Consider the following 13,638-nt stretch of genomic DNA (forward strand, 5'->3'; position numbering starts at 1 on the left):
TTTGACAACCATCCTAGTGGCTGGGGAGATGGCTCAGGGGTTAAGAGCATTGTTGCTCTTGGAGAGGAATCAGATTCAATTCCTAGCACCCACATAGAAGATCACATAACTGTTTATAACTCCAGTTCAAGAGGATCCAACCCCCTTCTGACTCTATGGGCACTAGACACACCTGAGATACACATATGTACATGTAGGCAACACACACACAAAGCATTAATTCTTAAAAAATAAAGAGAAGGGGCTGGAGAGGTGGCTCGGAGGTTGGGAGCACTGAATGCTCCTCCAGGGGACCTGAGTTCAATTCCCAGCAACCACATGGTGGCTCACAACTACCTGTAATGAGATCTGGTGCCCTCTTCTGACATGCAGACATACATGCAGGCAAAACATTGTACACATAATAAATAAACCTTAAAAAAAAAAATCATCTGAGGACTAAATAACTTGATCAAATTCACAGGTAGCTAGAAAGTGACAGCAGAATCTTGGTCCATGGTCCTTTTTTTCTACTATAACCAGCAACATACTAAAAAAAACCAAAAAGCCACAGCCTGATAAATGAGTAGAAAACCAGACTTTATTTACAAGTGGGAGTGCGGGGAGTGGGGCTGAGCAGGTGGTAGTCCTGGAAGAGGGTCCCAAGGGGCAGAGGCTGATGATGTCTCAGTAAACAGTGGCACTTCGTGAACAGAGCCTCCACCTCCAGCTGGGGGCTCCTGAGCATGGCCAAGCACTGGGCTAAAGCGTGGAAACTGGGCGTTGACAAAGTACAGAGGGATATGGGCGATTCGGCCTGTGGACCAGCACTGCAGAAAATGGGTAAGAAAGGTCTCAAGAGTCTGAACCCAAAAGTGGCTTCATGGTAGTGCCAAGACTGTTGGGCCTCTAGCCATCCAGAAGACACCTACACAAGTATGCACATGTACATACATACGCACGCATGCACGCACACAGCCTCGTCTTTATCTACTCACCACACTGAGCAAGGCCCCTTTGCTGAAGGAAGGATGGAAAGTGATGAGCTGAGCCTGGGCTCCTGGTTCCCCCTGAATAACGCCGCTACGGCAAGAAGAGGAGGGGGTGAGAGGCCAGTGGCAGCTGGGAAGTCGTGCAGTGGGAAGGTGCTGTGGAGCCCAGGCCCAGAGGTCCGCTCTGCACTTACCAGGGAAGAAGCTCAAACACGGGGCTGTTTCGAGTTCGAAAAAGGAGGATGACGGGATTCCCATCTTGTACCCGTGGGTTTCCTATAAGAAATGGGTCAGCTAATACAGGGAACTCTGGAAGCCAGGTCCCAGAGGGCAGAGAACAGCAGCCCTGGGGCTGTTAAAAACCTATTAGGCGAGTTCCAGGACAGCCAGAGCTACACAGAGAAACCTTGTCTTGAAAAACAAAACAAAAAGCCCTTTCTCTAGTTGGGTGGAGTAGTACACACCTTTAATCTAGCACTCGGAGGCAGGAGGATCTACCCATTGAGTTCCAGGTCGGCCAGGACTACTCAGTGAGACCCTGTTTCAAAGAAAGCAGCTCATTCTCTCGGCTCCTTACCTTTCATGAGCACAGCCAGACGCTCACCGCTAGGGTCCCAAACCATGGAGTGGGCCTCCCCGCCGAGCCTGTACCAGGGCAGGGCGGGACGGGCATTCAGTGTGGCTCTTCCGAGTCTTCACCACTCCTCCCACAGGCACTGAAACCCACCTCTCCTCCCCATCTGGTGTCTGTATTGTTGTCTCAGAAAGATCTGCCACGATGGTTGCTGACTTCGCGCCTCCAACACGCCCCTTCTCTGTTCCTGGAGGGCAGAGGTTTCCTGGGTTTCTGTACCCTTCATCCCTAAGTGCGCTCTTCCGGCTGCTGTCTCCCTCAGACCACCCCACAAAGTCTGCATTCTGAAAGTTAAAACTCACCACATCGTGCTGGGAATGACAAGGAGTAAATTAGTGTTTCCCCTAGGACCGTGAACAGCAGACGATTTCCATCTGGACTCCAGCAGCCAGTCTGGGGAAGTGGGGAAAAGCCAGGAGAAAAGAGGTCTATAGGAGCACTAACGCAGGAGAGAAGTCGGGAACCATGCCAGGGACAGCCAGGCCCATTAAAATCCCCTTCCTCCCAGTGTCTGTGAGTCACAGGCCCCTCTTACCTGACAGCGCCCTGAGAGAGTGGGCCACCTCTCACAAGTCCACATCTGGGTCTCCCAGACTCTGAGCCAGAGAAAGATTATAGCGTGGGGCCTTCATGCTCCAAACCTGGACTGTCCCACCCACCTTGCATCCCCCGGGGTCAGGTCCAGAAGCCAAGTGCCTTTCTCTTGGATCTTGGCTTCCCTCGGCTTTTCACCCACTCACCGAAAGACAGCTGAAGGAGTAGTAGCCAGGACTTTGCTGCCATCTGGGGACCACAGCAAGTTGGTAACCCCTCCTCCTCGGAACCAGGGAAGGGGAACACAGATTTCTGTTGAGACATCCCATACCTAAGAGACAGGGAAGTGGTACAGAAACTCAAAGCACTATCAGTCAGCTCACTTAGGCTGCTCTGTTCCATGCACGAAGGCCCAGGGAAGAGGAAGCAGCAAGGACTTCTCAACCCGAAGACCTGGGCTTAGGGTGACAGTTTAAGAACCGAGGATCGCTCCTTCACTGTATAAACTGAAGACAGACAACAATCTCACTTCCCCAAGCTTCCCACCAGCAGATGAAGAAGGCTCTTAACATGGAGGGGTGGGACCACTCACCAGAATAGCAGCATCTACAGGTGAGGCTGAGAGCAGCCGCCCCCCATTGGGGGCCCACGCCAAGCTGGTGACTGGTGTGTGCCCAGGGTGAGATAAGACCTGGGCGCAGCCAGAAGAGGGTCTGTGGGATAAACAAAAGGCATAGGGTAAAAAGAAGATAAATGGGGGGAGGAGGTAGCACACGCCTTTGATCCCAACACTGAGGAGAAACCCCATCTTGAAAAAACAAACAAAAATGGTAAGCACATGCATCAAGGGGGCTGGAGAGGGTAAGTGGCTGAGAACAGTTGCTGCTTTCCAGGAGGGTGGGAGTTTAGCTTCCAGCACTCACTGCAGGGGGCTCAAAACCACCTGTAACTCCAGCCAGGGGGTCAATGCCCTCACCTGGCCTCTGCCAGAACTCACACCACAAAACGGAAATGCCCTGTCCCGACTCCATCTCCTTGCTTTTGCTAGAACCTAATTCACTCTAACCTCAGTCCAGGTTGGGAAAAATAAAGGATGATGGTGGATGTTAAAGGGGAAGGATCTACGGAGAACTCGTGATTTGCAGGGTAGGAGGCAGGATAAAAAAGCTGGCTGTAGCGAGGCAGTGGTGGCGCACGCCTTTAATCCCAGCACTCTGGAGAGAGAGCCAGGCAGATCTCTGTGAGTTCGAGGCCAGCCTGGGCTACAGAGCGAGATCCAGGACAGGCTCCAAAGCTACACAGAGAAACCCTGTCTCGAAAAACCAAAACAAAAAAAAAAGAAAAAACAAAACAAAACAAAAAAGGCAGAAGCTGCAGGGCAGACCTGCAGAGGACTGCCCCCAGCAGTGAGTGTAAAAGAGGCGAGGCTGGAGTGTCTCTCCCAACTGGGCTGGGTCACCAATGACATTACCTCAAGGAGAAGCGTCTCTTTTCTCAACCCCCACACCAATCACCTCTCCTTGTCAGAACATCTCCCACTTCCAAGTGCCCACAGCTTTCTGTTTACCAAAAAGAGTTGACTGTGGACTGCCTTCCATCCCTGGGACCTGGCTCTTCCCTTTCTATACACCTTGAATTCCTCTGAGGCCCTGGGCCACTGACAGATGACTCAACTTTACAGTGAACGGTAACTATCAAGTCAGCTCAGTGCTCCAACTCACCTCAGTGGCTCCACTGTCCCTGTAACATGTGATCAAAAATAAATCTTTTATTGTTTTATGTGCATGACTGTTTTGCATGCATGCATGTCAGTGCCCATGTGCATGTAGTGCTCATGATGGCCAGAAGAGGGCATCAGAACACCTGAAAGTCTTTTCTCCTAAGCCATCTCCCCATCCCTAAAATAAAAACATTTTAAAGGGTAGCCCATTTTTTTTCCGAGCCTCCTTTCTACAGGAACTGTTACTCTACTTATCAATAAAACTTTCTTGGCTTCTCTTTATAAGAAAATTTTTTTTTTAATTTCCTAGGAAGGGGGATAGAGAGAATGTTCAGTGGTTAAGAGCATTAGCTGCTCTTCCAGAGGATCCAAGTTCAATTCCCAGCACCCACGTGGTGCTTCATAGCCAGCTGTAACTCCAGTCCCAGGGTGCATCACAGACAAACACACAGGCAAAACACCATATGCATAAAATTAAAACAAAAGCAGGCTGTGGTGGCACACCTCTTTAATCCCAGCACTTGGGAGACAGAGGCAGGTGGATCCCTGAATTTTAGGTCAGTTTAGTCATACAGAGCGAGTTCCAGGACAGCCAGGGCTAGATAGAGAAACCCTGTCTTGAAAAACCAAAAAATAAATAAAAATTAAATAAACCCTAAAAGAATTTTCCTAAGTCGGGTGGTGGTGGTGGTGGTGGTGGTGGTGGTGGTGGTGGTGCAGCACACCTTTAATCCAACACTTGGGAGGTAGAGCCAGGCGAATCTCTGTGAGTTCGAGGTCAGTGTCTGGGCTACCAAGTGAGTTCCAGGAAAGGCGCAAAGCTACACAGAGAAACCCTGTCTCGAAAAACCAAAAAAAAAAAAAAAAGAATTTTCCTAGAAGATGAGTGTAATGGTGTATTCCTGTTGTCCTTTCACTTGGGAGGTGAAGGCAGGAAGATCAAGAGTTCAAGGCCAGCCCTACCTAGACTTAAATTTGAGATCAGTGTTGTCTACATTAGACCCTGTCTCAATAAACCACCAAAGACACGTGACTCAGTATTACCATAGTGCCGATGTTTTATGCCATTTTGTACAATTGAAAAAAACATTTTTGGGTTGGAGATTTAGCTCAGTGGTAGAGCGCTTGCCTAGCAAGCGCAAGGCCCTGGGTTCAGTTCTCAACTCCAAAAACAAAAAACATAAAACTTTTTTTAAATAACGACAACAGGGCTGGAGAGATGGCTCAGAGGTTAAGAGCACTGGCTGCTCTTTCAGAGGTCCTGAGTTCAATTCCCAGCAACCACATGGTGGCTCACAACCACCTATAATGAGATCTGGTGTCCTCTTCTGGCATGCAGGCATATGTGCAGACAGAACACTGTATACACAATAAATAAATAAATTAAAAAATAATAATAATAACGACAACAAAAAGCAAGACAGAATATTAACAACAACAACAAAAGACATCAATAGAAACAGTGGTGAGAACCAAGTAAATTCTAGGCTTAGTTAATAGTAATGGACAGGGGATGCTGGAGAGATGGCTCAGCGGTTAAGAGTACTGCCTGCTCTTCCTGAGGTCCTGAGTTCAATTCCTGGCAACCACATGGTGGCTCACAACCTTCTGTAATGAGATCTGGCGCCCTCTTCTGTAATGCAGACAGAACACTGTATACATAATAAATAAATCTTAAAAAAAAATAAGTATAAAAATAGTAATGGACAGCCAGATGGTGGTGGTGGCGCATGCCTTTAGTGCTAGTACTTGGGACGCAGAGGCAGGCAGATCTCTGTGAGTTCAAGGACAGCCAAGGCTACACAGAGAAACCCTGCCTCAACAAACAAACAAAAACAAAGGGATGGGCAGATGTCAGCTTCTCAGTTTTGAGTTGAGAATATACTGAAACCAGCCAGGCATGGTGGTCACCCTTTAATCCCAACACTCAGAGGCAGAGAAAGGTCGATCTCTGTGAGCTCAAGACTAGCCTGGTCTACATAGCAAGTTCTAGGCCAACTAGAGCTACAAAGGAAGACCCTGTCAAAAAAAAGTATAGTGAAACAGTAATTTCGGAACTTCTCTAAAAGATTATGCTAAAACAGGACTGGCAGGGGAGAAAAAAGAGACAAAAATGGAGGAGGGGCAGAGAGGTAGCGCTGAATCCTGAAGACCTGGGTTCAGTCTCAGGGACCCACACAGGAACTTCCCAAAACTGTCCTCATGTCCACACTTGAGCTGTGGCATCTGTCCCCAGACATACAATAAGTAAATATACTTTCTTAAAAAAGAAAATGCCAGGCATGGTGGCACATATCTTTAATCCCAGCCTTCTCTGTGAGCTTAAGGCCAGCCTGGTCTACATAGTGGGACCCTGTCTGGAAAAACAAAACAAAATTCTTTTATTCTCTTTCATATCTCCCTTTTCCTCTACCACCACTCACACTCCTGCTCTCCCTTTTTTAAGGTGTTCTCAGGTCTCAGGGTGTTTCGCAGGCTGGGCTCAACCTTCTGAGAAGTGGTCCCAAAGTCTGACTCCCAAGTAGCTGGGGCTGCAGGTATGTAAGGCCGGCCGTACTTAGTTCTTCCACATCGGGAGCTGGCTGAAAGGTTTTCTTTTTTAAAGATTTATTTATAAAAAAAAAAAAAGATTTATTTATTTATTATGTATACAGTGTTCTGCCTGCATATATGCCTGCTGGCCAGGCACCAGATCTCATATAGATGGTTGTGAGCCAACATGTGGTTGCTAGGAATTGAACTCAGGACCTCTGGAAGAGCAGCCAGTGCCCCTAACCTCTGAGCCATCTCACCAGCCCCAAGTTTTCTTATTTATTCATAATTTTAGAATTTTCTGGTTTTGTATTTAGTTCTCATGGAGATTGTTCCCCTAGCCTCCCAGACAATGTTTCTCTGCATAGCCCTGGCTGTCCTGGAACTTGCCCTGTAGATCAGGCTGGCCTCGAACTCAGAGATTCCAGTGCTGGGATTCAGGGGTGTGCCACCATCGACTGGTGATTGTTCCAATTGTTATGGTTTCTACTCACGTCTTTATTTGTTCCTGCTCTACTTTTATAGCTCTGTCTGACAGATGTGTCCTCCCATGACCCCAGAACCGCTAAGTTCTGTCCCTTTGTCTAGACAGAGCATCTCAGCACCCACCTGACCTTAGACTGCTCCTCCACAGCACTGGAAGACGCCCGCCCCCCCCCCCCCAGCATGACCCCCAGACAGGGCAGGACAGGCTGCCGGGGCTCACCTGGTGGACAAGGAGGTGGGGTCCAGGGTCCAGATGAGGATGCAGCTCTGGCAGGCCACAGCCAGCACAGAGGCACTGAGGGGTTTCCAGGCCAGTGCTGCCACATTTCGCTGTAGACGATGCTTCAGCGAGGGAACTATAGTGCTGGGGTAAAGAGGGGAAACTGAGTCAAAGCAGGGACATGAAGCTCAGGGAACCTGAGTCCAGTTAAAAAGACAGAACAGGGGCTGGAGAGATGGCTCAGTGGTTAACAGCACTGGTTGACCTTCCAGAGGACCTGGGTTCAATTCCCAGCACCTACATGGCAGCTCACAACCATCTGTAACTCCAGTTCCAGAAGGCCAGACACTCTCACACAGACATACATGCAGGCAAAACTCCAATCAATGCTCATAAAATAAAAATTATTTTTAAAAATTAAAATTAAAAAATTATAATTAAAAATTAATTATAAAAAATAAATAAAATTTTTAATTTTCTAAAAGAAGATAAAACAGGCCAGGTGTGCTAGCACATTCGTTTAATCCCAGCACTTGGGAGGCAGAGGCAGGCAGATTGCTGAGTTTGAGGCCAGTCTGCTCTACAGATCAAGTTCCAGGACAGCCAGGGCTGCACCAGAAATCCTATATCCAAAAAATAAATAAATAAATAAATAAATAAATAAGTAAATAAATAAATAAATAAATAAATAAATAAATAAATAAATAAATAAATAAAAATTTTTAAAAAAGGTAAAACAAATAAAGTAAAAGGTAAAGCCACAGAGAAGAAAGCTGACCCAGGCCTAAGGACGCAGCTCAGCAGTAACCCTGGTACTTTGCCTGTGCAAAGTCCTGGGTCTGATCTTCAGCACAGGGAAATAAAAGAAAAAAGTGGTGGTGGGAGGGGGTCCTTCTGGGGTTGGTTCAAGAGCACGGGGTATCGTGGGACAGAAGCATGAGATAAAAGTTACATGTTCATAGCACACGCCTTTAATCCCAGCACTGAGGCAGAGGCAGACGGATCTCTGAGTTCAAGGCCAGCAGAGACACCATCTTAGAAAAAAGGTTAGATGTAGAAAGGACACATTCAACTGTGGAGTGTCCCCAACCAATTCTAGGAGTTCTACGGACCAGCCCACAAACGGCAGAGGGTGAGGTCAGTCTGAACTGGACGTAGAGCATACACCCACGCACCTGTTGGCATTATACACACGGATGGAGTCATCTAGCAGGGCGACTGCAAACTTGTTGGTGTGAGGATGCCATGCAAAGACCCGTAAGCAGCAGCTAGACCTGCAGGGGAATGAGCATGCGGTTGGTGGACACACCCCACAAACAGCTTGGCCACTCCACTTCCCTTCCACCTGGGGAAAGCGGTGCTCTCAGTTTTTCTTTCATTCCTTTCTGAAGTGGGGAGAGGGGTGCTTACTTAGGGTTTCTACTGTTGTGATAAAACACCACAGCCAAAAGCAACTTGGGGAGGAGGCGCTGACTTCATCCGACAGCTTGTAATCCAGCACCCGGGCAGTGAGGGTAGGAGGTCAAGGCTCTAATAACGCAGCAGGAACTGGAGCAGGGGCCGTGCTGTCCTGACATTAACTGGCTGGCTCAGTCTGCTTTCTTTTTTTCCTTTCTGGGAGGTGGGTTAAGTGGCTGGGTGGGTTTTTTTGTTTTGTTCAGTTTTTGAGACAATGACTCACTATGTAGCTCTAGCTGTCCATAACTCACCATATAGACCAGGCTGGCCTCTAATTCTGAGATCCACTGCCTCTGAGTGCCGGGATTAAAGGAGTGCGCCACTATATCAGATTTCAGTCTGCTTTCTTATATCACCCAGGACCACCACAGTGAGCCGGGCCTTCCCACATCAATCATCAATCAAGAAAACACCCCCACTGCTGAAAACAGAAAAAGACGGGCTGGAGAGATGGCTCAGAGGTTGAGAGCACCGACCGCTCTTCCAGAGGTCCTGAGTTCAATTCCCAGCAACCACGTGGTGGCTCACAACCATCTGTAATGAGATCTGGCGCCCTCTTCCATATACATAATAAATAAATAAATCTTAAAAAAAGAAAAAAAAAAAAACAGAAAAAGAAAACACCCACAGACTTGCCCCACAGGCCAATTTAGTCAGTGAATTTTCTTAACTGAGATTCTCTCTTTCCGAATGACTCTAGCTTGTAGCAAGGTGAGATAAAACTACCAAGACAGGGGTGACAATGTGGACAGGTGTCTCTTTCTCTCCCCAAAGGACTTCTGTGCCACAGGGTGCCAGAGTTTGTGCACTCACCAGTTAGTTACTTGGGCAAACTCAGCGATCAGATCTTCACTCCTGAGCTGTAAGAACATGGCAGACAGACATACCATACACAGGAGCTCACCTTCTCAACCTTCCCACAGGGGAGCTGGAGCACTCCTACCCTCTTGGTCATCCCACCAGCCCTGCCCACAAAGGAGGGAGGCAGGGAGGAGGCCAAACTTACGGACAGATGTGGGAACAGGGAGCCGTGGAGGGAGGAGGCCCACTGGCAGAGAGCCAGGGCCCAGCTGGAGGCTGTCTTCACCCACTCATACACTGTGGGGTTAGAGACAGCTCTGGTTACATCTTACTAGCCATGCTCTTAGGTGAGGACAGAGTCAAAACTCTTCAACCCTGTGCCCAGCCGTGTATGGGTCTAGATAACTTCTCCCCAGGACCCACTCTGGGGTATCTGGGGTACACAGGAGAGAGGGTGGCAGGAAAAAGCAGCCTAAGGAAGGAGTTGGGCTAATGGGTGTGGGGTGAGTTTGAGGAAAGCATGGAAAGGAGATAAGCTTATACAAGTAGAGGGAACTAGGAGGGCTTACCTTCTTCCTCTGAGTTCGCAACTTCATTCAGGACTCCAAAAAGGCCCACGTCACGCCTCACAAGGAGAAAAAGATAAGCGCTATTCTCAGCCTGTCACAGGTCCCCCTAACAGGTTTCATTCATTCCACAAAGGTAAATTAAAGAGGGCTGGAGTGTGTGTAGCACAGTTTGAAGAGTACCTGCCTAGCATGACTAAAGCCCTGGGTTCGATCCCTACCAGCACATTAAAATCAGATGTGGTAGCACATGACTGTAATCCCAGCACTGGGTAGGTAAAATCTGGAGGATTATAATTTCAAGATCCTTAGCAATGAGTACGAGGCCAGCCTGAGCTATATGAGGCATTATCTCATTTAAAAAAATAAATAAAAAGGAGGTACTGTATTTTTAATGAGTGCCAACTAAGCATCATGCACTTATATATTGCCTTTTTTTTTTCCCTCCCAAGACAAGGTTTCTCTGTGTAACAGTCCTGGCTGCCCTGGCACTCTGTAGAGCAAGTTGGCCTTGAACTCACAGAGATCCACTCTGCCTTCCAAGTGCTGGGATTAAAATGAAAGGTGTGCGCCACCACTGCCTGGCTTGTCCTTTCATTTATCACACTAACCCAAATGACAGTTTGCGCACTTACAGATGAGGCAACTAAATCTCATGGCTTGGGGTTGGTGGACTTTCTGAGCATGTCAGTTAGACCTGGTCGGGTGTAGTGGCTCACACCTTTAATTCCAGCATGCAGGAAGAACCCTGTGAGTCCTCAGCCAACCTGGTCTAAAGAGTGAGTTCTATCCAGCCAGAGCTATGTACTGATTGAGATGAAACCCTCTCTCAAAAAGAGAATGAGGGAGGGAGGGAGGGAAGAAGGGAGAGAGGGAGAGAAGGAAGGAGGGAGGGAGGGAGAGAGAGAATTAACTTTACTTTCAAACAGTGAATGACAAGTCATTGAAGTGTCTTAAGCAAGGGAAACAATCACATGAGCATTTCAGAAAGATCAATTTGAAATTAGAGGAGTCCAGAATGGAGAAAAGGATCAGTTAACAAGCTGCTTAAGGACTCCAGAAAAAAAAACGATAGAGTAGCCTGAACCTGCAAGATATAGAAGAGACTTAGGAAGCAGAACACAGACTTAAGGACTAATTAAGACATCAGTAAGGGAAAGAGCAATACCCCAAGAAACATCTAGCAGGAATTACATCAGCAAATACGCCTATAATATGCCAGGCACTGGGCTGGGCGCTTCCATAGTCCATTTTAACCATTACCACAATCCTATTGCCCAGTTTCTCTGTTTTGTTTGCTTTTTGATTTGGTTGACTGTTTCTGAGATAGTGTCTCATGCAGTCCAGGCTGGCCTCAATCTTGCTATACAGCCAGGAATGACAATAAACTTTTTTTTTTTTTTGGTTTTTCGAGACAGGGTTTCTCTGTGTGGTTTTGGTTCCTATCCTGGCTCTTGCTCTGTAGACCAGGCTGGCCTCGAACTCACAGAGATTTGCCTGGCTCTGTCTCCTGAGCTGGGATTAAAGGTGTGCGCCACCACCGCCTGGTGACAATAAATTTTTGGTCCTCCTGCACCAGCACACCCAGTTTTATGTGGCAACAACTCACAAAGTACCTCATGAATCCAGCAACTTAATTTCCAGGGATCCTTCTTACAGACAACAGTAATGATACTAATGGTGACAGCAAACATTTCAAGGGATTAGTGTGTGCCAGGACATGCCTCTAAGTTATTTGCATCCATTTAATACCATATTGTAAAATAGGTTTCATTTGAGGACAGAAAAAATGGTGGCCAGAGACCAGGTAACAGCTTCAGCTCTTACAACGTGCCCTATGTATGCATGAACAAATACAACCTTTACCTAACTCTGCTGAGCTTCAGATAAGAGCTCTGAAGAAGGCACTGGGGCACCCTTTGATCCCAGCACTGGGGAGGCAGAGCCAGGCAGATCTCTGTGAGTTTGAGGCTAGCCTGGTCTACAGAGCGAGATCCAGGACAGGCACCAAAAACTACACAGTGAAACCCTGTCTCGGAAAAACAAAAACAAAAACAAAACAAAACAAAAAAAAAAAAAAAAAAAAAAGCTCTGAACAAATAATGAAAGACATGAGGTGGGTGCTGAGAGCAGGTTTGCAAAACCATACCAGAAATCAAGGCCTTAGGGATAAATGAAGCTTCTGATAAAGCCTTGAGTAGTAGATGGGCTACCTATATGATTTGTGGTGTTATAGATATGAAGATAGAGAGTGAATAAAGCAGCCTTTTTAAGAGCACCCCGAAGAAGAGGCGTGGGGACACCATCCCTCCAGGCTCTGTAGACCCGGCCTAGACAACCCTCTGCCACGCCTCCCATCCCTCCAGGCTCTGTAGACCCGGCCCACGCAACCCTCTGCCACGCCTCACCAAACATTGATGCACCTCTTCCACACTCGTTCCCGGTGATGGATGAAGGCCGTTCTTGTACCATGGTCCAGCCTCCCAGGGGTTTTTAGGGGATCCTTGGTCAGGTGTAGGACAGGAAGATTGATCCACTATACCTCAGAAGTGGGGGAGCGGAGTCAGTCTCTTCCCCAAATTTTCCCAGAACTCCCTTGCCATATTCCAACCATGACTGGACTAGGCATAAGAGGTTCCACGGCCCCACTCCCCATATGCACAAACGTAACACTTGTGGGACAGAAAAACAAATGTTAGCCCGTATCTGCAAACGCTAGTCGTTTTTCGCAGGGTTGACATTAGGAAAGACCTGACCCGGAGCATCCTTCCTCTTCCCGATCCCTCCTAGCACCTCCTCACATGCCCTGGCGTCCCCTCGAGCCAGAACCAGCCCCGAAACACACTTCGTTCTCTCCAGTCTCCCGTGCGAGCCAAGCGGCTTCCAACCTGGGGGCCCCGCGGTCACCTCCACCCCCACTTTCTGCAGACCCACCCACCCCTGCATCCCCACCCGGACCACCTGGCCCCGGAAGTCGGGGGGCGGGCTCTCATAGCTGTTGCCGGTCACCAGCTCGTTATTGTGCTCATAGAGGGTGACTTGACCCCGAGGCGGCGGCGGGGGAAACAACCCCAGAGAGCACATCTTGCCAGTCCGGAAGGCTTCTGGAACCGACAAGCTCCGGGCTGGTGAACGAACGCGCTCCCCTGACTCTTAGTTCCCGGGCTAGATTCGTAATGCGGACGGGTAGCCGTACAGGACAAACATTAGCGCGAAGCTCAACGGAAGTGCAGTAAAGAAAGTTCCGTGTGAGGTTTGGGGACGGACTTCCGGGACGTCCTGGCGCGCCTCCTAGCGGACGGCGCGGGCACGGCACGGGCACGGCGCGCCTCCTAGCGGACGGCACGGGCACGGCGCGGGGCCAGCCCGTCGTAGACAGCGCCGGGGTTTGGGTTTGGTTTTCATCCTCTGTTTTTTCCAACTCCGAATACCCAACAGCGTCTCCCACTCACTTGGTACGGAAAAAGCCCAAAATAAACCAGGTTTAGGAAAGTACCTAATTAAACCCTCCAACGCCGGTGGGCAGCCCTGAGGAAAACACAGACTGTGTCGTCTCTGTCTCTGCACAGTCAGAACGGACCTTAGGAGACGGTGCTGTGCAAAGGAGTCCTAAAAGAGAAAGACGGACACCGGGAAAACAGTAACGGTTCCAGAGTACATTACTGTGAACGCTTTTCTAGCCCTTACCATTACCCCAAAAATGCACTGTTGAACCA

At 48.5% G+C, this 13,638-nt stretch overlaps 1 protein-coding gene across 2 annotated transcripts; it reads right to left on the bottom strand.

Annotated features, from left to right (window-relative positions):
* Positions 1 to 558: 558 nt before the first annotated feature.
* Positions 559 to 13,371, bottom strand: Aaas (aladin WD repeat nucleoporin). 2 transcript variants are annotated; one of them, XM_052749074.1, is made up of 16 exons: positions 12,884 to 13,371; positions 12,346 to 12,458; positions 9,926 to 9,981; positions 9,562 to 9,653; positions 9,369 to 9,415; positions 8,273 to 8,371; positions 7,098 to 7,241; positions 2,732 to 2,852; positions 2,346 to 2,470; positions 2,141 to 2,201; positions 1,908 to 1,998; positions 1,699 to 1,792; positions 1,549 to 1,616; positions 1,166 to 1,247; positions 978 to 1,062; positions 559 to 809 (listed from the first exon to the last, which is right to left on the bottom strand). In XM_052749074.1, the coding sequence occupies exons 1-16, from the start codon at positions 13,004 to 13,006 to the stop codon at positions 585 to 587; spliced, it is 1,626 nt and encodes a 541-aa protein (XP_052605034.1). In that variant the 5' UTR covers positions 13,007 to 13,371; the 3' UTR covers positions 559 to 584. The 2 variants fall into 2 exon arrangements, with proteins under 2 accessions (XP_052605034.1, XP_052605033.1); XM_052749073.1 differs by having other exon boundaries at positions 12,331 to 12,458; positions 12,884 to 13,368.
* Between the last annotated feature and the right edge of the window lie 267 nt (positions 13,372 to 13,638).

Source organism: Peromyscus californicus, unplaced genomic scaffold (genome assembly GCF_007827085.1).
Source record: "Peromyscus californicus insignis strain IS unplaced genomic scaffold, ASM782708v3 Scaffold_20__1_contigs__length_68692818, whole genome shotgun sequence".
Taxonomy (NCBI): domain Eukaryota; kingdom Metazoa; phylum Chordata; class Mammalia; order Rodentia; family Cricetidae; genus Peromyscus; species Peromyscus californicus.